Below are 25,023 nucleotides of genomic sequence, written 5' to 3' on the forward strand. Positions count from 1 at the left end.
GATCTGTGATTTGCTGCGAGCTGCCCACCCACGCGGAGCTTGGGCAGGCTCCTTAATTTCCTGGAGGCCAGGAGAGGAGCTGCACCCACCCGGTACCAGGCCTGTATGAGCGGGCTCCAACCCAGGCCAGCCCAGGCTGTGGGCAGAGCGGCGGAGTCCATCCCGTCCCCGAGGCTGCTGGTGGGAGGCCCGGCTGCTGGGGCTGCGCCCCTGGAGTTCCCGAGGCTTGTCTGCGCAGATGATCCTGGGGACAGGAAGGTGGGAGCCACCCCCACCTAGGCACCTCTCAGCCCCGCCTCCCCCCCGTGTCCAGTTCCTCACTGTGGCAGGGGAGAGCTTGAGTGCCGTTGTCCAGACCCCTGGCTGAGTCCTGGTGGCGTTAAGGTCCATCCTCTAGAGTTCAGTGGGCCTCCTTGTAAAACGGTGCAGACCTGATGGGGAACCCGGCCAACCCACACACCCCTCCCCACCCCAGGCAGAGGGAGGGCCACCTGCTCCATTCACTCTGCAGCTTCTGGGCCTCCCAGCAAAGCCGTGGACGCCTCAGTCCTTCCGCCGGCTCCGAAGAGATGGGTGTGTGCGTGTGTTTGCGTTCTGAGCTAACTGTTTGCTTTCTGAACTGCTTCGTTTTCTGCACCTGTAGATTTTTCAGAAACCCCTGATGGAGTCTGAGCTGCTGACAGAAAAAGAGGGTGCTATGATTTTTGTTAACTGGAAGGAGCTGATTATGTGTAATATCAAACTACTGAAGTAAGCCTCTCCTCTCTAATCCCCAGCCTGGCTTCGCCCTCACACACTAGCGCTGCCGTGTGGCTTCGTCCATGTGTTCCCCACCCCTCCCCCACCCCCCGCCCCGTGCATGCTGCCCTGTGTTTCTTTCTGCCTCTTTTCCTCATTTCCACTCACCAGCACCATCGCTCTTTCTCGCCCTGATGCTTTCTGGAAACACAGCCCCAACTTTTCACTGGGGAGAGTGGATCGCTCAGGCATCCCACTTCCTGCTTCTACTGTGGTTCTAGAATGAACAGAGCTGGGCCGATTCCAGCTCCCGATCACTGGCCGGCTCCATCCAGGGTGGGGGGCAGCCCCCCATGCCTCAGACCCCCGGTTCCATTGGGGGAATATCGGTCTCTTGAGACTTTCTTGGCTCCTGAAATGGGAAACAGAGGGACGACTCATGGCCATGGTCAACAGCAGTTCTCAGGAGAGGCCCTCTGAGACGCCGCTGCCCTGGAGAAGTTGATATTTTATTCCTAGTTTAGTTCTCAGAGACAGCTGCAGGGCCAGGGAGAAACACTGGACTTGGAGCCCAGCTCGCTGCCCTTCCTCAGTTTCCCCACCTGTAAAAGGAAGGGATTGGATTACAGCATCTCAAAAGTCCTTTCCCGTTCTTAAAAAAACTTCAAACTTGTGTCCACCAGGCCCTCAGAATAACATCACTTGCTAGAACACAGACGAAGTCAGTGGTGATCCCAGGAGCTGGGAGGAAGCATGGGAACTGGTGTCCACTCCTCATCTAGGTTCACGTAGTTGGGAAGCGGCTCTTTCCTGAATGTGGTCCCTGGGATTTTATAAAAAGTGGTTTCAGGTCCCCACTTTCTTGAGTGTGTTTGGAAGTGGATGAAGGGATGGAGAGAGAGCTGCAGAGACGTGGATGTGAAGAAAAAATATAGTGTCTTCTCTCTCTATGTTCTAGAAGACAAATAATCAAAGATGACGGGGGCGGGGGGGATGTGGTTTAGAGGCAGTAGTCCATATTTTCATAATCCTCCTTGAGAAGGATACTGTAGAGGTTTCTAGTGTAGGTCTGTGTCAGACTCTTAGGCTCACACCCTGCTGTTGCCTACCCACTTTGAGCAAGTCACCTAGGCTCCCTGGGCCTCAGGGTCCACATCTGTAAAATGGGGTGATAATAGTACCCACCAAATAGGGTTCTTGTTAGGGAACATATAGACAGTGAGTGCCTGGTCCACAGTAAGTGCTGGGCTTGGTCCCCAGGGTGGGCTGAGCACCCACTCTTGCCTTGGGGCGAGGCTGCCTTGTTACCTGGGGCAGGTGGGTTAGTTAACCCCTGAATCTGCACGTGCTAAACCTAAAGTGTCGGAGACAAGTTGTTTTGAAATAGATGCAAAGGTTTTCTGTTGAAAATACACCTACAAGTTAACATCGCGTTCTTTTGGCATCTGTGTGGGGGGTGGGGGGGCAGGACATGTGACCCCTCCCCTCCCCCCACCCCCCGGCATCGGCACTCCCCAAGCCTTTCCATCGTCTTCGCACTTTTAACCCTTCCTCCTGCTCCTGTGAGGGCAGTGGAAGCCCCTTTCCTGAGCTCTGTCAGGGCCAGGCCTGAGTGTTCCTCCCTCCTGTTAGTGGTGATGGGCTCCACAGCCCTGGAGGTAGGAATTGAGAGCATTTTTGCAGCTGCAGAAACAAGGCTCAGGGAGGTTGAGTGACGTGTCCAAGGTCACGGAGAAGGTGATCAGGGCTCCGGGCTGCTCTGGGGATGACACCCAGGGTCCCACTAGGGGTTCCACCCTATCCTGCCCTTGGATGGAAAGAAGGTGAGACCAGGAGGCAGATGTCTCAAGTTTTCTTCCGGGTTCCAGTGCCTTCTAACTCATTTTGGGCAGTTACCTCGGGCAGATAACTCCCCAGTCCTTTGTTTTAGAACCTGTAAAATTGCGGTCCTGGGACCTGCCCTGTCTACCATGCAGAGCAGCGCGGAGATCAGGGGTGCAGCTGGGACCCTGTCAGTCAGCACCCAGGGGCACAGGCGCCGCCTTCTCCCCTCGCAGGGTCCCTGTGCTCTGCCTCTGATGACCTGATGGGTTCGTTTGGCTAATCTTTTCATTACAGATAAAAAATACTTGTGTTTAGCAGGAGCTTTCTGGGGACCTGATTTCTTTCCTCCTTTCTTTCTTTCTTTTTTTTTTTTCTTTTTCAACATCTTATTATGAAAATTTTCCAACACACCAGAAAAAATGGAAAGAGTTGTATGGTGACGGCCCATATTGTAGATTATACAATTTTGCTGCATAGACTTAATTTCTTTGTGAAAAGGACTAACCCCAATGCTGGAAAGATCTAGGGCTTCTGGCAGGATGGAAGAGGAAGGCATTTGAGGAGGAAGAGAATGTAAGGCAGCTCTCCCTGGAAGGCCGCAGTGGGCAGCCTCATATCTGCCACTCCTGATCCAAGGGCCAGTGACTTCTCGCACTTAGAGGGGCACATAGGATTTATCACACAGATGAATAAGAAACAAATAAAATGAACATAAAAGGGAGCTACCTGGGGCACACGGACTTCCTACTAATGCTGCCTCTGGCTGGGGTTGGAATGGAAGGTTGGCTCTCTTACCTGTGAGCAGAGAGCTGAGAAATTTGCCTTCGATAAGCAGAGTAGGGCACAAGGATATAGAACTTTTAAAGTTAAGAGCCAGGTGCAGGCCCCTAGGGGAGGCTGTTAGAAGTGAGAGCAGAAGGGATGCAGAAGTGAGATAGGGTGTGCAGAACCAGGAGCTGGAGGCCGTTTTTGTTGTTGTTGTTGTTGTTTAAATCCAGATCTTTCTCTGCCTCCTTCCTTGGAAAAATAAATAAAGGAGATGAAAGAGCTTCTCCAAAAAAGAAAAAAAAAAAGAAAGAAAAAGAAAAGTGTTTTTCTTAAGCATAAAGTATTCGACTTTCTTTTTAACTTGAGAAGAACAGACACAATCTTATTTTAAACAGAACCAAAAAAATAAAAAGGAGAAAGATACCTTGGTGGGTAAAGACAGGATGGGGAGAAGGAAGAAAGAAAGGGGCTTTGGGTGGGAGTAAGCAGGGTGAGGCGGAAGGAGGGAAAGCCTTGAGGAAATGAAGAGGAACGAAGCAGGGAGGGGAGAGCAGAGGGGCCGTGGAAGCCCCTCTCGTGGGCTGGCAGGAGCTGCTTCTAGAGCGAGGACAGGCCTGGAGCCCAGAGCAGCTTGAGTGTCGCTAGGGCTGCTCACGGTGCTTGTCCCCATGCGAGGTGCTTACAAATCGCAGGCTCCAGAGTCAGACCCCCCTGGGTTCCAGGGCTTCCTGTCACCCATGAGCTGTGTGACTCTGATCAAGTCACTCGATTTCCATGTGCCTCGGTTTCCCCAACTGTCAATAGGGATAATAAGTCATATACGTTTAAAAAAAAAAGTGTTTGACACATAGAACACATTCGAAAACGCCAGCTCTCTCGACCATTCCCTTGATCTGCGAACTTCAGAGGGTCACTCATCCACTCAGCAAATGTCAAGCGTGCTGATGTGTTCATTAGCGGAATGATTACTGTCGAAGTTCAAGATCTTGAACCTGTAGACCTTTACGTGAGATTACAAATCAGTTCACCAAAGGGCAGAGCTGTAGCTGCAGCAACAGAGTCATGTGATCCCTGAGCCTGGTGACATGCCCTGTTTCAACCCACTCAAGCCCAGTCCTCAAAAGCCTTGCCTGTGCAGTAGAACATCCCAGAAGGAGACCCACAGCGGAACCTAACAGGCGCCTGGTCCACAGCAGGGGCCTGATTTTAGGTCTGCCTCGCGGTTGGACAACTCAAGGCTCCAAGTGTGGGCCTCCAGAACCCAGGAACTGGCTTAACTTCCTCGAGACAGTGATGATCTGTGTGTGATCTCTTTTCTTTTCCCTTTTCTTGACCCCCTATCATTGAAAAAAAAAAAAAAAAAGAAGAAGTGGGGCAGGTGAAAGTACTTTCTATTCCCTTGCAGAAAGATTGTGTTGCTCCTTATTGGAACATCATGGGATGCTGGAATTTCTTCCTGTTTCCATCCATAGCAAGTTTGTAACGTGGTTATTCAGCACTCTCGTTCCCCCTAATTGGTGATGATGTCACCCTTGAGCAAATTTCTACATGTTGGGGGATACTCCACACCAACCCCCCAAAGGGCAGTGGTCACCTGGCCATCCTGAGAGTACCAAGCTGCCATTCCTCACACCCCGGGCAGCCAGCACTGACCGGCACCTCTCCCCAGAAAGGTGTCTGCTTGAGGGGGAATTGCTAATTGTTTAGACCACAGAACGCACTGTCCCTAAAGTTTCTCTCTTTGCCTTGCTTGCCCAATCCAAAGATTTTTTTCCTTAACCAAAAATGTAGGAGAAGGAAAATAAAGTGATCTGAAGTTTTTAATACTAAGGTTGCAGAGCTTTCTTGGAATTATATAGCCCTACTCTTGACCGTGAAGGCAGCCAGAGGAATTGATAGTAACATCCACCCATGCTTATGTTAAAATCATATATCATACCATTCTGCTTCATCCATCCATCCATCCATCCTTCCATCCATCCATCCATCCATCCTTCCATCCATCCATCATCCATAATCACTAGGGTAGGCAGAACACACCCATGGCCTCTTATGTTGTGGTCCTGCCCTCCTAGCACATTGCTATCCTTGCTGTGTAGAAGCTCAGTGCTGTGCCCTTATAGATGCTGGTTAGGAGTTGACATATGAGTTCGAAAGGTGGGATGCACAGTCCTATTATCATGGCCTTGAACACTCAGACTGCAGCTGGACTCCTGAACACTTTCCAGTCCCTCTAGTCCCTTCTGGACTTCCAGGATATAAATTGTTTGGGTCCATTGACCCATTATCATGTGAATAGGCTTCTCGCTTCAGAACTCCCCTTAATCCAGTCAACTTCAAATTAGCCACAGCAAGGAAGCAGTGAATGGCACAGATAGTTCGGACAATCACTTATACCTAGCTTTCATGAAACATAATGGTATTATTTTTCTGTGGCAGTTGATTTACCATCTTAATTATGTTTTGTTGGGTCTGAATTTGAGCCTCCACAGCCCCTGGCAACAGCGGTTTCCCTTGGGCAGCACTGGCCCTGGAAACAGGTTCAGTGCTAGGGCCAGACCAGCCTGGACAGATCATCCATCACGTGAGAAAACCACCCAGGGATCCTGAGTTATTCAAAGAAAGGATTCCATATATTTCCACAAGAAAAAAAAAATTGTCTTTTATGCTGACTTGCTTGGCAAAGTTGTGTTTTTTTTTTTTTTTTTTTTTTTAGTTTTTCTTCCTAAGAGCCAGCAAACAGCCATCATGCCAAAGAAAAATGCCCCAGTGATACCCCTCCGTAGCACTAGCCTCATTTCCTTTTCTGTTCCTCGTCTCCCACATAGCTGCTTTAGTGGCCCTGGGTTTGTGCCCCTCACACACATCCTGTTTCTGTACCACCTAGAAGTGTGCCGTGTTCCCATCACAGAGCGTGAAGGCGGGGAGAGGCTCACTTCTCGTGTTTCCGTGCAGAGCACTGAGAGTTCGCAAGAAGATGTCTGGGGAGAAGATGCCTGTGAAGATGATCGGGGACATCCTGACCGCCCAGCTGCCGCACATGCAGCCCTACATCCGCTTCTGCAGCTGCCAGCTCAACGGGGCTGCCTTGATCCAGCAGAAGACAGACGAGGCCCCAGACTTCAAGGAGTTTGTCAAAGTAAGGAGCCCAGTCTGAGCTGAGGCGCTGCCCCATGAGTGGGCATCTTCCGGCAGCCGGGCGTGTGAGGGGCTGATTCACATGTCTACGGAAGGCCAACAAGGGTGGGGTCTCGGCTGAACAGTAGGGGGCTGACGCTCGATGGCTGGCGTGGCTGGGACTAAGGTGGCGGGCTTGGAGAGGAGGGGCCAGCACTGGCCTGGACGCTCTGCCTTGTCCAGGTGTGAGTGGTGTTATATGAATATAGGTTTAAGTCCTCCATCTCATTTTTAGGCCTAGGAGGGCTGGCAGGTCTCAGGTTTCCTATTCTGTTTAATCCGAGCATCCTCAGTTCTTTGCTGCTCTCTGCCCTTCACCTGCAAAGGGAATGGCCAGCAATCCCAATGGACCCTTTGTTTTTTTCCTAATTGGTTCTTTTGGATGGGCTCAAGCTCTAGAAAATCTGTGGGGGTGAGTGTGGGATGCCAGGACCTCTGCCTTGGAAGATAACAAGGGTCTGGAGAGCCATGTGCCCACCAAGGGACACTGGGGGGAGGTGGGCCCCATGCTGCTGGAGGCCTCAGGCTTTGGGCCTGCTGCCCGTGGGTGGGGTGGGTCCCTGCTGGCCAGGCCAGCCCATGCAATCTGCCCCCACCTCTCCCAGAGGGGGAAAAAAAAAAAAGAGAATAAAATAACTTCTGCTAAACAGGTACATTTTGATGAATGGACAGCAAAATAATCATACTAATGACAGGCTTATTTTTGTACCTCCTGCATTTAGGGGGCAGGCCTTTGCCACCCACATCCAGTAATTGTGTTTGTGGAATCATCCCTGGGAGGGGAAAGTGCCGTCTCTTCTCGGCTGTAGCATCACATGTTCTCGTTCTTTCTTTCTCCCTGTTTCTCAGTATTACATGCTCTGATTTTCTACCCAATGAGTGTGGCATCTAAAGTCATTCTAAGGGGAGAAACATTGCTAAGAAGTAGGCCTAGGGTGGGCTGGAGACTGGAGAGCGGATGTGGGGTTCTAGCCAAGGGCCGGGTCCTCCCTGGGCACAGACAGGGTGAGCTCATCACTGGATGCACTTGAACCTCAGGGAAATGCTGACACCAGCCCAGGGAGGGGCCTTGTTGCCCCACCCCTGCTCGCTCCTCCTCTCATCACCTCTCCCTGCTTCACCCCTGCGGGACTTTGACCTGTCTTTGCCAGCTGTGCAGTGTTCCTGGACTAATGATGTCCATGGCTGGAGCAGGTTCAGGTGCTGACAGGTCCCAGGGCTTGGGGCCCAGGTCATGGCATTAAACCTGTTCTTAAGGCATTAAACCTGACCAGAGCCTTTGAGAGCTGTCTCCATATAACCCCTGTGACTTGTAGACGGGGTCACCTTTTTGGGGTAGAAGCACTCTTGTCCTCCAGTCAAGTTGACAAAAATGGTGGAAAGAAAGAGACAGGGAGGGACTTCCCTGGAGATCCAGTGGTTAAGACTCTGCCTTCCAATGCAGGGGGTGCAGGTTTGATCCCTGGTTGGGGAACTAAGATCCCACATGTCTCGGGGCCAAAAAACCAGAACATAAAAGACTTTAAAAAATGGTCTACATCAAAAAATCTAAAAAAAGAAAAAAGGAAAGAGGCAGGGAGACCAGGCTGGAGACAACCACAGCCCTTGGGACCAGGGGTCTGACCCTCATGTCTCAGCTTCACCGTCCCCACCCTGCCAGGGGCTCCCACCGGTGGGTGCAGGCTGTGCCTGAAACAGACAGTGAGATACGGCCCTTCCAGCATCTCTGGGTCTTAAGGGGAACTTTTGTTCTGACCCTATAGTCTTGTGATTCTCCTTGGTCCTGGGAATGTTGTGAAGTTTTGGTAGGTGTCCAGACAAAATATTCTCTGTAAAGCCAGAATCTCATGTCTGGAAGCAAGGAACCACGTGTCCCATGGAAGATCTGCTGGATCTCGGGAGCAGGGGTTAACCCCGAAGCTGAGTCACAACTGAGGTCGATTCCCACTCTCCATCTGGAACGTGCCTCCTCCTGGCCTGGGGATAACCAGCCCGGCCCTTCCAGCTCCAGGCTCCTCAGCTGTCGTGCAGATAAATGGGACAACGTGACGGGTGGGGAGTCCTAAATAATATTGGTGTGATGTCACTGATGGGATTTTGCAGATTTCTTAAGTACATTAAAAAATCTCTTATTTCAGAGGCTGGCCATGGACCCTCGCTGTAAGGGAATGCCACTCTCTAGTTTTATTCTGAAGCCTATGCAACGGGTAACAAGATACCCATTGATCATTAAAAATGTAAGTAGCTGTCTTGCCTTTCCAAGCAGAGGAATGCTTCCTCAGCAGGTTAGGGATCTCGGGTCATGGGCAGGTTCCCCAGCCAACATACCTGGTATCTGTTTTGTAGATGTCATACACCAACAGGCAGTAGGAGGCATCTGTGTGGTAACTCAGAAAGAAAAGCTGGCTTATCATGAAAAGAGCTAATAATACACAACTCAGCTATGCAGCCAAGTGGCTTCTACCTTGTAAGTCAGAATGTGAGAGCACAGTTCTTTCCCTAATACGGGTAGGGTGTCTTTATGCCTTGGTTTTCGTAGTAAGAAAGAGAAAAAGAAATATAGTTTCCACCACTCATCTTCAGAAAGCCATTGTGAGATACTCTATGTTGATATTAGATGATTGTTTTTCTCCTGTCATTTTAAGAAAGCCAATACCAAAAGAAAAGAAAAAAAATTAGGGTTTCAGTGTGTCCATCTATAAAGTGAGTGAACAGACTTAGACATCCTCTGAGCCTGTGATTCTATAACCACGGGGAGGATAGCTCCTGGAGAGAGGTTTTAGATCTGGTTCCCTTCAATGGAGAATTTAGAAACCCAGATCTGGACCCTGGTGTGCTCACCGCCACTGGGGTGTTATTGCCTTTTGAGTCTCTCAGTGGCAGAGTCAGGAAGTATATGTGTGTGTATATATTCATACACACATATTTACATATACATAAGTGTACAAACATATTTACTTCAAGATATGTATTAAAACCCATGCATTCACACCAATACTTCCTGTTCTAATCTGATGTCACAGAATTTATTCTAGCCTTCCCTCTTTCTTTCTCTATAGCTCCCTTCACTATGAGAAGCAGCGCTCTCATTATCCTCAATAAATTTACTTATTTGCTGAATCCTCTTATATGTAACAAATTTCTCTCTCATGTAAGCCAGTTCCTCAGTCCAGCCCCAGTTTGACCCCACAAAATACACTGTGGCCACATTGCTTGAGTTTAATTAATTTTGAAAGAAGCTTTCAACCTACTGTTTCCTTTTCTCCAACTTGACAATTACTATTAAACTAACTCAACCTTTACTCCCCCCAGGATTTAGTTGCAAATTGAAGTTGGAAACAAGCTTTTTAAAATAGGTGTTCTAGATTTAGCCAATGGGGAGAAAAACAAAAACAAGAATAGAACCGAGCCGCATAAATATTAAAAGGGAAAAAACAAATTATCATTCTTTGCAGAAACATGATTGCTACCCTCTAGAGAACCCAAGAGAATGGACTGAAAACTAGCAAAACTAAGAAGAGAGTTTTAAAAGGTTTCCAGTTATAAGATACATATGGAAAACTGTAAAAGTACTAAGATTAAATATTCTTTATAATACTGAGGTAGAGAAATTATTAGCATGGCACCAAAGACAGAACTTTAATTTAGAGTTGTAGCAACTTGAAAAAAAATTTTCTTCTGGGAACAACCTAAATGTTCATTAAGGAGAGTAGTTAAATAAGGTGGTGAATCTGTACTATGAAAGTGATGTTTATGTATTAGCTGGAATGATATCTAGAAAATGCTATTAAGCTAAAAAAAAAAAAAAAAAGCACACCAAACTCTACATGAGCAATCCTACCGTATGATCCATTTTGGAAAAACTCTGTGTGACTGTTAAATGTATGTGGTGTGTCGAAAGGGAACTAAAGGGATGCCCTTCAGTCTGGGCGTGGTTACCTCTGAGGCAGGAGAGCAAAGGGGAGAGAGCACTGTTGTTCTCTATACTTTTGTATTATTTGAATCTTGCATGTCAAGAATGTGTTATTATTTGTATAAGCGTTTTTTAAAAAAAATTCTGTGTAACAAAATATAATGAACCTTAAAAGACAAATGGCAGCTATAAACTGAGTAAACATTTTAACTGTATATAAGTAGATACTGAAATATACGTAGATTATCTACTTACTATCTATCTACCATCTATCACCTATCTATCTGTCATCTATCTATGTAATCTATCTCTGCATGTATATATGTATGTATCTATCTAAAGCACTCCTACAGCTCAGAAAGAAAAAGACAAATACCCTAATAGGTAAAATATATAGCTAGACATTTCTGAGTGTAGAATAGCAGTAAAGAATATGTTGTCAGGAACCAGGCTGCTTGGATTTGAATCTTGGTACCGCTACTGTGTGCCCTTGGGCAAGTTACTTAACTTCTCAGGGCCTCAGTTCCCTTATCTGTAGAATAGGGACACTAACAGTACCTACTGCATAGTGTGTGAGAAATCAGCTGAGTGAATATATGTATGTCTGACTTATACTAAGCAGTCTATAAATGTTAGCTTTATCATTTAGTGTACTTACATACTAAATGTACACAAAATTCAAATTCTCTGGTAGTAAAATAAATGCATAACCAAACAAGAAAATACCTTGCTTTTGGCTTGCCAGGTAGGCATATATTGAAAAGATTGTGAGTCCGCAGTTGTTGGCAAGGTTGCTGGTGGAAGGTAGACTCGTTCAGCCTTTTGGAGGGTTATGTATACATCAAACTCCAGGCAGTCTTTGGCTGAGCACTTCCATCTCTAGGAATTTATTTTAAAGAAATAATCAGAGAAATATTGAAAAATTGGAAACATGAATTTTTATGAAAAGGAAACTGTTTAAATGCATTGTGGTTCATCCTTCCAATGAAACATAGAATCCTTAAAAATGATGATATATATGCTTCAATAAAAAAATAACAAAAATGATGATCTAGACCCAATGGACATCATGAAATGGACATATGAAATGGACATCAAATGATGTGCTATAGCCGCCACAAAGTGGGAAAAAAGCAAGTAAAAAATGGTACACTGGGGCTTCCTGGGTGGCGCAGTGGTTAAGAATCCACCTGCCAATCTGCAGGGGACACGGGTTCGATCCCTGCTCTAGGAAGATCCCGCATGCTGCGGAGCAACTGGGCCCATGTGCCACAACTATTGAGTCTACGCTTTAGAGCCTGTGAGCCACAACTATTGAGCCCATGTGCTGCAACTACTGAAGCCCACGTGCCTAGAGCCCGTGCGCCGCAACAAGAGAAGCCATGGCAATGAGGAGCCTGTGCACCACAATGAAGAGTAGCCCCCACTCACCACAACTAAAAGAAAGCCCGCACACAGCAAAAAAGACCCAACACAGCCAATAAAATAAATAAATAAATAAATAAATAAATAAATAAATAAATAAATAAATAAATTTATTGAAAAAATGGTACACTGTAGTATGGTAGGGTGAGCCAATGTTTTTTTTTTTTTTTTTAAATTACACGTATTTATATCTACACAGAGCGTATTAACGAATAGGTAGACAGGGGTTATTTCAGATGGCACAGTTGTGGCTGGTTTTTAGGGTTTATTTTATAACTTTCTAAATTTTCAAAATTTTGTACAATAATACATTTACAATGAGAAAAAGCAATAAGCCTATTTTCATTTTGAAAAACAACACACACCCAGAAAGAATTCACAAAATTCAGCTGTGTGGGCTTCCCATCTAGAGCAGTGGTCCTCAGTCTTGGCTGTACTTTAGAATCACCCGGGGAGCTCTAGAAAATTCCGATGCCTGAGTCCCACCCACCCTGGGGATTCTGATAAGTGGTCAGAGTTGAGTCATCAGGATTTTTCAAAGGGATTCTAATATTCAACCAGGATCCACCCAGAGCTAGGGTTGTTGTTTAGAGGTGATTGGTGGACACATAGGACCCAGATTGGGTGTTTTTCTCAAATTGGGTGTCTACTTAGGACTTTAAACCAAAATATACCTTAAGGATGAGATGTGATTCCGGGTAAAGCCCACTTGAATTATTTGTATGTGGACAAGGCCTGGTCAAATACACCCTCAACATACTACTAGTACATTGCAAAGATGGCTTAGGATCTTTCTTAGTGTCTTTCCTCATGATGACTGTTTTCAATGTCCTCAAAGTCCTTTGAGAATCTGATGGTGACTGCTGTCACTTCCTGAGCACCTTCAAGGGCCAGTGTTTTACTTGTATCAAGCCATTTAGTCTTCCAAACAACCTTATAAAGGAGGTGCTAGTAGTATCCCCATTTTTCATATTAGGAAAACGAGGCTCAGAACATTTATGTGACTGACCCATATCATGGCTGGTCAGTGGCAGAGCAGGGATTTTAACCCAGGAAGTCTTGCTCTAGAGCTGGCACTTTTAACAATTGGCTTGGAATAATTTATCCAGAAAAATGCACCTTTGCTCAGATGGACCCATTAGCATGCAGTTCCACAGGTGCATAGATGCCAGAGCTGTGCATCGACTCAGGAGAGAGCCATTCTCCAGGGAGAAATCCACACAGGGTGCAATATTGTCCTTGCTGCAGCCACTGCCCTCCTCATACCCCAAGTGTAGATAATCTGGTATCCTCTGCTCCCCAAGGGTCCCCTGCTCACAAAGAGTGGCCATCCCTCTCCATGTCATTGCCAAGGTGGGTGCTCAGAGCTGCAGCTGCTCATGTGGGCACTATTCGGGAAAGGACTGTGCTATGCCCTGCCTTGGTGGGGCCTGGCCTTCCAAAACAGTGAGCCCCAGGCCCACCCACTGCCTAAGAGTGTTGTCTTCTGTTCTCCAATGTAGATCCTGGAAAACACTCCTGAAAACCACCCGGACCACAGCCACTTGAAGCACGCCCTGGAGAAGGCGGAGGAGCTATGCTCCCAGGTGAACGAAGGGGTGCGGGAGAAGGAGAACTCGGACCGGCTGGAGTGGATCCAGGCCCATGTGCAGTGTGAAGGCCTGTCTGAGGTAGCGCCTTAGGGTGGAACCTGGGCCTCCCCCACTGAGCTTTGGCAGCCAGCCTGAAGGAGGACAAGGAAAATCATGAATGGTCCTCCTCTGCGGCCCCCAGTTTGCTAATTGTCTCTCCAGCTCCTTCTAATTTGCTGTTTAATCCATCTACTGAGTTTTTTTTTTACTGCAATTATATTCTTTCCCCCTCTCCAGCAGTTCTAGTTGCTTTCTCTAATCTTGTGGTTTCTTGCTTGTCTTGTTCCTTTCACAAATGGCCATGCTTCTCACTTATTTCCTAACACACTCTAAATATATTCTTGTATATTTCAGATCTGATCATTCCATCATCTTAAGTTATGGGTTTCACTCTTTCGTCTGTTGCTTCTGCTAGCTCTCACCACACCTGTCTGTTTCTCTGCATGTACTTTGATTTTTGATTGTGAGCTCAGTGTGCCTTGGAACTTCATCTGTGAGATCTTTGAGGTCTGAAGTTGTATTCCTCCTGCAAGGATTGCTAGCTACCAGGATCACCCTAAATTAAATATAGAGGTGTTTTCAGATCACACTAGTGTGTGAATTGTGGTTGTAAACTTACATGAAAGCTGCATTGTGGTTACAAATTCTCAGGGGCATTTTTTTTCTCCTCCACTTACACCAAGTTCAAAAACATGCAAGTTTTCTTGCTCATTCCTTCTGTGCTGAGTTTTGTCATTCTTCCTTTGGAGTCCAGCTTTTTGGAATCTGCTGTTATGTCCCTCACCTCATGTGGGTCCTGGATCTATCTCCTGTCTCCTGCACCCCTCCATAGCCTTTAAAATAGAAGCTCAAGGTCACCAGATTTAAGAAAGACTCTCTGGGCTAAAGCCAGCTTAGGGGATTATCTTCCAAGGTTCACATTTCCATACTGTTTTTGACCTCTCCAAATTTCTTACTTTCATTTTTAATTTTTACCACCTTGCTTGCATTTAAAAAGTACAGTTCTATATTTTGTTCAGTTTTAAAATTTTTCAGCAGGTGAGTCAGAGTCTCTAGTCCACCATACTACCAGAAGCTGAGTCTCTCCTGTAGTAAATGATTCTCTTCTTGTCCCTCAGCTTTCCATTAGTCTCATTCACTCTTTCTGCCTGTTCTCGCTCTCTTTCTCTTTGCCTCTGTACACATACACATACACACACACAGACACACGTATACACGTTCATGCACACACACCATTCACTAGGGTATACAAAAATGCCCAGGCAGACTGTCTCCCTCACCCACTCTCCCTGTGGCTCCTTCCTTCTTACAAGCTTCAGAGGCATTTGCTACCTGAAGAAGTTACATCCCTGCTTCCTCTCTGGCCTGCCTCCTGTCCCCCTCCAGCACAGGTGTGGGATAAGCAAAATTATGGAAGCAGACACATGGAAACCAAGGTGATGGATGTGGGTTCCAACTGTGGAACTGTGTTGATATGAAGTCTTGGGGCATTCACTGGTTGGTTGGCTCATTCATTCATTCATTCATTCAATAAACATTTACTGAGCACCTGCCCATGTGCCTTGCTCAGTACTAAACACTGAGGACGTGGAGATCCAAAAGATGTGACCTATGCCATCTCAAGAAGCCTACAGTCCTGGACCACCCAGGGGTCCGATATTTACAATGCAATGTGAGAAATTATGAGGCAGGTGCTAAGTGCTATTGAACACTCAATGAGGAGGAAGGAACCGTCGTGGAGGGATTCAGGGTTCACGTGTTAGAGAAGGTGAGCCTTGGCTGGGTGTTGAAGGATGGAGATATCTCTCCAGGAAAGAATCCAAGGGGAGGGCATTTCAGTGGAGAGCACAGCCTGAGCAGGACTTGGGTGAGGAGCGTAGGGTGATGGGCGATCAGGCTTTAAGGCAAGTTGAAGCCAGGCCAGCGAAGGGCTGTGTAGCATTCCGAGGAGCATTACCTGGATCCTGAAGACGGTGGACTTGAACAGCTCCTGAATCTGCCAGGCTACAGTGCTACTGTGCACATTTTCTTTTTTTAAATGTTCCCTGGGACTTCCCTGATGGCGCAGTGGTTAAGAATCCGCCTGCCAATGCAGGGGACATGGATTCGAGCCCTGGTCTGGGAAGTTCCCACACACCATGGAGAAACTAAGCTCCTGCGCCACAGCTACTGAGCCTGCATGCCACAGCTACTGAGACTGCAGCCTAGAGCCTGTGCTCCCCAACTGGAGAAGCCACTGCAATGAGAAGCCCACGCACCACAAAGAGTAGCCCCTGCTCACCACTAGAGAAAGCCCAAAGCAACGAAGATCCAATGCAGCCATAAATAAATAAACAAAACAAAACAAAAAAATGTTCCCTTATCTTTTTTTTTTTTGCCACACCACGCGGCTTGTGGGATCTTAGTTCCCCGATCAGGGATCGAACCTGGCCCCAGCAGTGAAAGTGCAGAATCCTAACTACTGGACAGCCAGGGAATTTCCCCCACTGTGCACTTTTAAAGGGGTCCTTCCCTGAGTCTTCCCTGAGCTGCAGCCATGGGACTCAGTGATGCCTGGGTCTTCATCTTAAAACATTAAGAATAGGGAATTCCCTAGTGGTCCCATGGTTAGGACTCCACACTTTCACTGCATGGGGCACGGGTTCGGGGGACTAAGATCCTGCATACTGCATGGCACGACCAAAATAACCCCCCAAAACATTAAGAATAAAATAAACTCTTGTCATTTGCTTTCTGTGGCATATAATAGACTGTTGTCCTTCTTCAGCGGTCGGTCCTTCCTGGCTATTATACACCAGCTTTCCGTATGGTCTGTTTTGTCTGTACAGTCAGGGTTCACAGTTGTGGGGAGGGGGCGTGTTGGCTTCCATTTCCTGGCCCAGATCTGGACACACACTGGTGATTAAGTTTCCAATAAATGCTGTCTTTGGCATTCTTGTCTTAAGATCGAGAACTATAAAGACTTCCCAATTCACATATGTTCAGCGTTAGCCTGGCCAGTTGGAGGCTCTGACCTTTGAGTATGAATAAACCACATCACATCTATGTCATCCAAGTGAACCGCTAGATTCATTGCCCCCAAGTGGCTTGAGCTCTCTCTTGGTGAGTAAAAAGGGCTGCTGTTCAGAGTGCCAAGGGGTGTTACCTTTGAAGGCTCCCTTTGGGGTGTCCCCTTCAGTCTTTGGGGCTCCCTGAGAGCCTCAGTGGGAGGTTAAAGGCCCTCATCCCTCCTTGTACTGAGAGTGGACCAGTCACTCTTCCTTGCTGCCTGTAGGTCTCTGGTCATAGAGGCACCACTGATTCTTTCTCCCACACTGCAGACAGACAGGTGGGCAGCAGTATCTCTTGGGGGATGTGTGTTGTGAACCATCACGTCTTCATTAATACTCTCCCCAGGGAGGTCTGTAGCGTTCATAGCTCTAGAAAGAGCCTCAGGCTTGAAGGCTGCTGGATGGAGCATACACCTGGGGCCCAAGGGTGGGCAGGTGGAGACCCTGAAGGTTTGACTCCTGCCTGGATCGTATTGCTTCCTGGGCACAGCTGTGGCCTTCCCCTCCCTCAATCTTCCCCCGCCATCCAGAGAGGGGGGCTTTCGTGAGGTCACATCTAATACAGTCTCCCTCTGCCCCTTTAGAACCTGCTCACAGGAGATGATAGAGCCCAGGGGGGATGATAGAGCTGCATTTCAGCACTTAGAGCTGTCTCCAAGGTTTGGGAAGGGGCAGGAAGAGAGCTGTCCCCTTCACGTTTTCAGCATCAGTGAGTTGAGTGAGATTTAATATGCACCAACAGTGTCTGCTTGGCTTTGAGACATCAGTTGACACCACCAAATATCGTAGTCCACCCCTGCGGTAGGGGCCTGGACTCAAGCTGCGCCTTGGAAAGTAGCATTTGCCCTGTGGAATTGTACGGAGAGAGTCACTGCTTCTTTCCACAAGCGCATAGGACTGTCTGAGCCTGTGTGGGGCCATCGCTGGAGCTGGTTCACGCCACCTCCAGTGGACAAGCCTGCACACAGCACATACTCATCAAGGAGGGAGAGGACTGAGTGTTTGCTTCCTGTTGCCCAATAAATAAAAGGGAGAAAAGCACCAGTTACCCTGAGACACTAGCAGACCTCAAGGAAAACATTAGGGATTATAGCCAAGGTTCATCTTGACACTTGGAATCTCTAGAACCATGCCTTTGATTTCTTGGCTCCCAAAGTCCCTGCCTGAAGTCTTCAATGCAGTCCTTAATTTGAGCCTAGGATACGCGCCTCAGATTCTGACGGAGCCCAGGCTTTCAGATGCAGAAAAACAAAAATTTAGAAAAATGACCTCACTTCATCGTGTCTTCTTTGGGTTTTGTTTTCCTTTCTTAGCAACTTGTGTTCAATTCAGTGACCAATTGCTTGGGGCCACGCAAGTTTCTGCACAGTGGGAAACTCTACAAGGCCAAGAGCAACAAGGAGCTGTATGGCTTCCTCTTCAACGACTTCCTCCTGCTGACCCAAATCATAAAGCCCCTGGGCTCTTCAGGCACTGACAAAGTCTTCAGCCCCAAATCAAACCTGCAGTATAAGATGTACAAAACAGTAAGTTCTATTCTAGATTGTAATATCAGGGTTGGCATTTTGGGGGAGGAGAAAGTTTCCAAAAGGAGTCAGCTTTTTAGCAGGGTTTGGGGCATACAGAAGATGCAGGGGAGAGCCAGGCTTTAGGGTGACCACAGCAGCACGGGTCCAGCAGTATCAGAAAAGCAACAATGCTCCATTCAATTGGCAAAACGCCTATTAGCTGCTAAGTGGCTGCTGTAGGTCCCCTAGGTGTGACCAAGGCATGCCCAGCCCTGGTGGGGTTCACGGTCCAGTGTGGCAGGTGTGGGAAAACTCAAGACTAGAACTCAAGCACCCACCTCCCGAACATTCCCAGATCCCCCTCCAAACTTCTCAGGACAGCTTGGAACATCTATGCCCCTCACCTTTCTCCAGCAAAAACCGATCTAAATAGTCAATGTGTAGAGAATTTTCCTAAGCTGTTTATCTGGTCTGCTTCTACGTGCACGGCTGTGTTTGTGTGTCTTCGTGTCATGGGATATTGTTTTTCTAAATTTGTCTCTGTGGGGGTGTTTTCACAGAAGAATTTTCTCTGAGGCAGCAGTTAGCCTTATTTTGGGAAAAAGAACAACATACTTATGTAGATTGTCACTAGCAGCGTTGTATGAACAATTTGGAGGGAATTGCTTGCACGTAGAGCTGATGGAGACTGTTTGCTGGTTAGGACATATTATGGGAAAACAGACCGATCAATTCTTACTCAGGAGGACTTAAAAAATACCTGCAAAATGGAGGGGGGAAATCCATATTTATAGTTTGCAGTATCTGAAAGTCAATATTAACACAAAATTATTATTCCGATATAGTTTACTGAAACCACCCGCCCCTCCGCCACCACACACAGACACCCCCCCTGCCCAGTCTAGTTTACTTGATCACATGCACACAAGCACACACACACACTCAGAGCTTACTGGAGCACACAGACCGCCAGTCTGTTTTTATGATGGCTGTGTATTATTTTTCAGCCTATTTTCCTAAATGAGGTGTTGGTAAAACTACCTACTGACCCTTCTGGGGATGAACCCATCTTCCACATTTCCCACATCGACCGAGTCTACACCCTCCGAGCAGAAAGTATAAACGAAAGGTAAGACCTGCTTCCTCCCTGGCACTGGGGTGGCAATGCCATCCCCTCTGGATGGAGGTGGGGGTGGGACATAGAGTGCGGCGGTCTTAATACTGTTTTCTAGAGCCTCTCAAAAGTCTGACCCACGGCATGAATTTTGCAAAATAAAATGAATTGAAATGAATTTTGCTTGAAAAATTTTTAAGAAGTTTTCAGTATTCTTTGAGATAAATGGAGCACCTCAAGTTTTCCAAGGTTTCCCAGGTGGCAGAAACCAATAGGAAAGCAATTTGGGGATTAGTAGGACCAACCCAATCCTGACCCTCTCCTCAGCTGGCTCTCTTGGACAGACATTCTGGATCCTAGAGCTGTGGGCAGTTTTGCTTTAATCACATCTTCAAGGTTCTGCCCAGGAGCCAAATGAAATAGATTATTTTCTGAAGGGTGAAATTGACACAAGACCAACAACATTCCAAGAGCATTTGTGCCAAGCAAGAAATTGGCTAAAATCATCATGCATATGGTTCTTAGAAAAATGAAGGAGAAAACATCATGCCAAGATGCTTTCCCAGTATGTGTTTGCTCTTTCACGGAAAGTGGTTCCTTATCTGGGAAATAGTTTCTTCCCTCGGATGGTTTAGTAAGAGAGCTTCTTCTGGCCTTATTGGATTAGGCAAATAAGTGATGCTTTTCAATAAGGAAAGAGGAGGATTTGTTGCCAACATTTCTTCCAGGACAGCATTTATCATTATAGGTTTTCTTCCATGGAGACACGAACTCAGGTCTTGAGTACATCCATAAAAGTGTCACTCGTGCCTTTGTTATGAATGGTAGAAGTCATTATTAGCACCGTGTGGCATAAAACCAGACTTTCCTTGCTGAGCCTTTGTTGTAAAAATCAAACGAACAAAGCAGAGTCCTGGAAACTGAATTTGTACAGACCTGAAGCCTGAGCTCTTTTTGGCACTGTTCTGTCTGCTTCTTTCCAAGGACTGCCTGGGTGCAGAAAATCAAAGCTGCTTCTGAACTCTACATAGAGACGGAGAAGAAGAAGAGGGAGAAGGCATACCTAGGTAAAGCATCGCTGGGCAGTGGGGCCTGGGATCCCACAAAGTGGAAGCAGAGAGCCGTTTGGTTGGGCCCAGAACCCTTAATGCTGGAAGATGGGCCTGGGGGTAGAGGAGAGGCTGAGTGTGGAGGCGGGTGGGAGAGGGAGAGTGGGGTGCAGGGTGAGGGGAGGAGGGGAGATTCTAGGAGCAAGGAAGTAAGTGTTTAAGGAGAAGGGGGAAGAATTGTTCTTGAATGAGGCCAGGTACATAAAACGGATCATGAGACAAACCAGAAAGGCAACAAATGCTAAACAAGCATTTTGTGTTGTTTCTCCTGCGGTCCTAGTCCGTTCCCAAAGGGCCACAGGCATTGGAAGGTTGATGGTGAACGTGGTTGAAGGCATTGAGCTGAAACCCTGTCGGTCACATGGTAAGCACCTAAGACCCCCTTCCAGCATATATTAGTGGTGGAAGCCTTTTCTGCATGCCCCGCCCCCCCAAAAAAAACCCTGGCTTTAAAACAAATGTACTATTTCCAAATCCTAAATTTTCCTCCAGACTTGGTTTTTCTAGCACTTGTTAAAAAAAATTTTTTTTTAATTCTTTTTCACCGTTTTGCTTTCCAGAGAGATCTGAGTGTCTGCTCTTTCACAACACAGTCAACTGCTCTGTATCCGCAGGTTCTGCATCTGTGGATTCAACCAACTTCAGACTGAAAATGTTAAAAACAAATTCGAGAAATTTCCAAAAAGCAAAAAACTTAAATTTGCCACACACCGGCAACTATGTACATAACAGTTACATTGTATTAGGTATTAAAAGTAATCTAGAGATGATTTCAAGTATATGGGAGGATGTGGGTAGGTTATATGCAAACACTACACCACTTTATATAAGGGACTCAAGCACCTGAGGGTTTTGGTATTGTGGGGTTCCTGAGACCAATCCTTGTGGACACTGAGGATGACTATAGATTTGACACAATCTGAGGCTAAAGTGAGGGGACTTCCCTGGCAATCCAGTGGTTTGGACTGTGGGCTTCCACTGCAGGGGGCATGGATTCGACCTCTGGTTGGGGAACTAAGATCCCACATGCTGTGAGACACAGCCAAAAAAAAAAAAAAAAAAAAAAAGTGAGGAGACAGGAAAGGCTAAATTTTTTTTTTTTTTTTTTTTTATTTTTTTTTTGGGGGTACACCAGGTTCAATCAACTGTTTTTATACACATATCCCCATATTCCCTCCCTTCCTTGATGCCCCCCCCTCGATTCCCCCCCACCCTCCCTGCCCCAGTCCTCTAAGCCATCTTCCATCCTCGAGTTGGACTCCCTTTGTTATACAACAACTTCCCACTGACTAGGAAAGGCTAAATTTTGAGGCCCAGTGATGTAATTATTTAAGTGTTATAAATATTTAAGTATGCAGTTTAAGTATGCGGCTGCATTGTGTGAATTTTTGCCTGGATTCTCTATTTTTTTTAATTTATTTATTTATTCACTGCTTTGGGTCTTCATTGCTGCACACGGGATTTCTCTAGTTGTGGTGAGCAGGGGCTACTCTTCATTGTGATGTGTGGGCTTCTCACTGAGGTGGCTTCTTTTGTTGCAGAGCACAGGCTCTAGGTGCTCAGGCTTCAGTAGTTGTGGCACAGGGGCTCAATAGTTGTGGTGCACAGGCTTAGTTGCTCTGTGGCATGTGGGATCTTCCTGGAATAGGGATTGAACCCGTGTCCCCTGCATTGGCAGGTGGATTCTTAACCACTGTGCCACCAGGGAAGTCCCTGGATTCTCTATTTTATGTGTCTTATTAAGTGTGGCCTTGGAGGGGGATCAAAATGAGCGGTGTAGAGGAATGAGCTGCCATGTGGCTGTGAACCCGCCATGGGCACCCAGAAGAGCTGGGTGGCCAGTGGGTGTCGAGCAGGCTCTGTTCCTTCCAGGAAAGAGTAACCCGTACTGTGAGGTGACCATGGGTTCCCAGTGTCACATCACCAAGACGATCCAGGACACTCTGAATCCCAAGTGGAATTCCAACTGCCAATTCTTCATCAAAGACTTGGAGCAGGAGGTCCTGTGCATCACCGTGTTTGAGAGGGACCAGTTCTCTCCAGACGGTGAGTAGACAGCAGTCCTGGGCACCCTTCCCCCTTCCCTGTCACTTGGCTTTCATGGATACATGTTTTCTACCTGGGAACTTGGTGCTCAGAGTTTCTTGGGCTTCCTGCCAGAGAGATGAGGTTGCCATAAGACAAGACTCAGCATCCCCTGGAAAGAAGCCTTCACTGATGCCAGGGTGTCTCAGAGGAGGTGGACAAAGCATGCTTGGTCTAGAGTGGTCCAGCTGCCCTGGAAAAAGACCATGGTCCTATGCTTCCCCAAAGCAGGTAACTGCACAGAGGGCTCTACCCCAAAGCCTCAGCCCAATTCTTTAGTCTGTGGCTAAAAGCTATGGTGAAAATGGATAAAACTAGCCAGTAGAGCAAGAACATTAACCCACAAAAAGTGTGGCAGAATCAATCAATGCCCTTTGGGTGACATTTCTGATTAATCAAAGAGATAGAATTGTGTTGGATACATCATTCCTTCAACCAACTTTCTGTTTCCGCTTGAGCCTGGGAGAAAAAATGGAACGGGCAATGATTCTGAGAAACTTCTCTCTCCCTTCCTCAACCCAATAAAAATAAAAGAGTAAGTTTAAAGATTATGGTCTTAAGTTAATTACATTCAAAGGAGTAAAATTAAGTGCTAAGAGTGAGTGTCTGACTGTCAAGTCTGGGCTCTTAACCACTGTGTTTCATTGGCAATTTTTATTCTGCTAAATAAAGGCTTGAGGTTGGATTTTTTTTTTTTAAATAGTGAAATATCATGACACAGTGGCAGCTCCCCTAGAGTTTAAATTCAAATCCTAGTATTATTCTTACGTCAGAGATTATTTCCATGAAATGCACAAGAGACCAACTAAACTAGTATCTTCCACCAGAAAAAATTCCCAGATTTTAAAGGGGAACCTTGTAGGAAGGCCGTTTCCTATACAAAAGTGCCTAGATCATAGTATATTCCACTAAATAATTGTTGAATGGAAAATGAATTAATGGTCTGCTGGCCCATTTAACACCATTGTAAATTTGCATAGCATTAAAAAATTTTCAAACATGCTCACATCCGTTCTCATACTGACACTCCACATTTGATAAAAAGTGGTGTTGAGACGGTACTGAAAGCGTGCAGCTCTCGTGCTATCACCTCCTCCCCACCTCCTCCCATTCGCCCTCAGCAGGGCATTGAAAGGACCAGCCCTACCCCACCATCCTTGACTTTTCTGAAAGGAGTGTAACACCAAGAAGTGTGCTCCTCTGACAACCCCTGGGAGAACTTTCTGTCCAATTTTTGTCCCAGAAATGGTTGACTTTCTTCTGGGCGATTCCTGTAAATTTCATGTGTGTTGCAAATGGTGCAGCTGATAGGACATCTGGTTTTGCATTGCCTCCCGGGAAGCTCATAGCCCTTTGGGGGTCCCTGGGTGTGAGGCAAGTCTGCATTTTGAGCTCCTTCTAGACTCTCCTTTGTCCCCACCCTGGCCCTTTTTTGTTTTCACTCCGTTTAAAAATTATGCTGTTCTTGTAGTCCCTGGGTTCCTGGAAACTGACCTAACTCCCTTTCGGAAGAAGAAAGAGTGTAACAGCTCTCTGAGACATTCCCAATATACCAAGTACCTGCCTGGAAGAGAAGAATCCTCGCTGAGGAGGGTCTGTGTGTTTCTCCTTTCAGATTTTTTGGGTCGGACGGAGATTCGTGTAGCCGACATCAAGAAGGACCAGGGTTCTAAGGGTCCGGTTACGAAGTGTCTCCTGCTGCACGAAGTTCCCACGGGAGAGATTGTGGTCCGCTTGGACCTGCAGTTGTTTGATGAGCCCTAGGGAGCTGGCCCAGGGCGTGCTTGGCAGAGTTCCAGCCCGAGGCAGCAGATGCTGTCTGGAAATGGCGTTGCTTTTCGAGGACCCCTGTTTGGTGTTCAGCCCAGGGCAACAGGACAGCAAAGATAGGCCCCTCAAAGCTTGCTGGGAATACTTCTTGACAATCCTTCCCCCTAAACAATTTCCCATTTTGTGAAACAAAACTGTGTTTTCCTTTGTTCTCATTGCAGGGCTCCTCATGGCTTCTAAGGTCTTTGAAATCCCATCTGCACCCCCCACCTGGCACCCCCTCCCCACCCCACCCCCAGCTACATTCGGTTGAGGGTCTGGCCCATCCCTGGGCCCGAGGCTTGGGTCTGGTTACTGTAAAATAGATTTATAAATGCAGTGTCTGTATTTTTGGAGAACTCATGTAACCCTCCTGTTTCTCACCCCCACCAGCCTCCAGGTAGGCCCCTGACCTATGATGCCTAGTCCTTGGTGTGTTTAGAAATAATCACGATGATCTTGTCATTGCTTCAGAACCTCATCCCCCCACTGGGACCTCGTTTGAAATGCTGCCCTGGATCTGATCACTCGGGGAGATGGTCTGATCAGATGCTGGTCTAGCTCTTAGAGGAGCTGGTCCATGAAAGATTCCAGCAGATGTGTTGTTAGAGCTTTTCCAGTCTCCTCCAGGTCTTTTATTGCTAGATGTCAATGAAAACGATCACTAGCTACTATCAGGTGATCTGATTCTGATTTCCACATGCTTGGAAGATGGTTAAAGAAGGTTGTTATCTACCAAATTATACTCTGCTGGGTTAGATCACTGCAGGTCACCTGAAAGGCTACTTTCCGATGTTATTGGGTCCTGGTTGCCAGCCTCTTTTGGCTTGGAGGTCCTGTGATGTTTCATGACAAGAGTAGTTGCTGGTGAC

The 25,023-nt window shown here is 46.9% G+C and overlaps 1 protein-coding gene across 1 annotated transcript in view; it reads left to right on the forward strand.

Annotated features, from left to right (window-relative positions):
- Positions 1–24,129, forward strand: part of ITSN1 (intersectin 1) — a 200,873-nt gene extending 176,744 nt beyond the window's left edge. The window contains exons 31-40 of the mRNA XM_057696296.1: positions 644–750; positions 6,286–6,469; positions 8,646–8,744; positions 13,348–13,515; positions 17,840–18,052; positions 19,042–19,163; positions 20,133–20,215; positions 20,538–20,621; positions 22,130–22,303; positions 23,958–24,129. Coding sequence (XP_057552279.1) covers positions 644–750; positions 6,286–6,469; positions 8,646–8,744; positions 13,348–13,515; positions 17,840–18,052; positions 19,042–19,163; positions 20,133–20,215; positions 20,538–20,621; positions 22,130–22,303; positions 23,958–24,106 — 1,383 coding nt within the window. The 3' untranslated portion in view covers positions 24,107–24,129. The remainder of the gene's footprint in view (positions 1–643; positions 751–6,285; positions 6,470–8,645; positions 8,745–13,347; positions 13,516–17,839; positions 18,053–19,041; positions 19,164–20,132; positions 20,216–20,537; positions 20,622–22,129; positions 22,304–23,957) is intronic.
- Positions 24,130–25,023: the final 894 nt, after the last annotated feature.

Source organism: Hippopotamus amphibius, chromosome 10, assembly GCF_030028045.1.
Source record: "Hippopotamus amphibius kiboko isolate mHipAmp2 chromosome 10, mHipAmp2.hap2, whole genome shotgun sequence".
Taxonomy (NCBI): Eukaryota; Metazoa; Chordata; class Mammalia; order Artiodactyla; family Hippopotamidae; genus Hippopotamus; species Hippopotamus amphibius.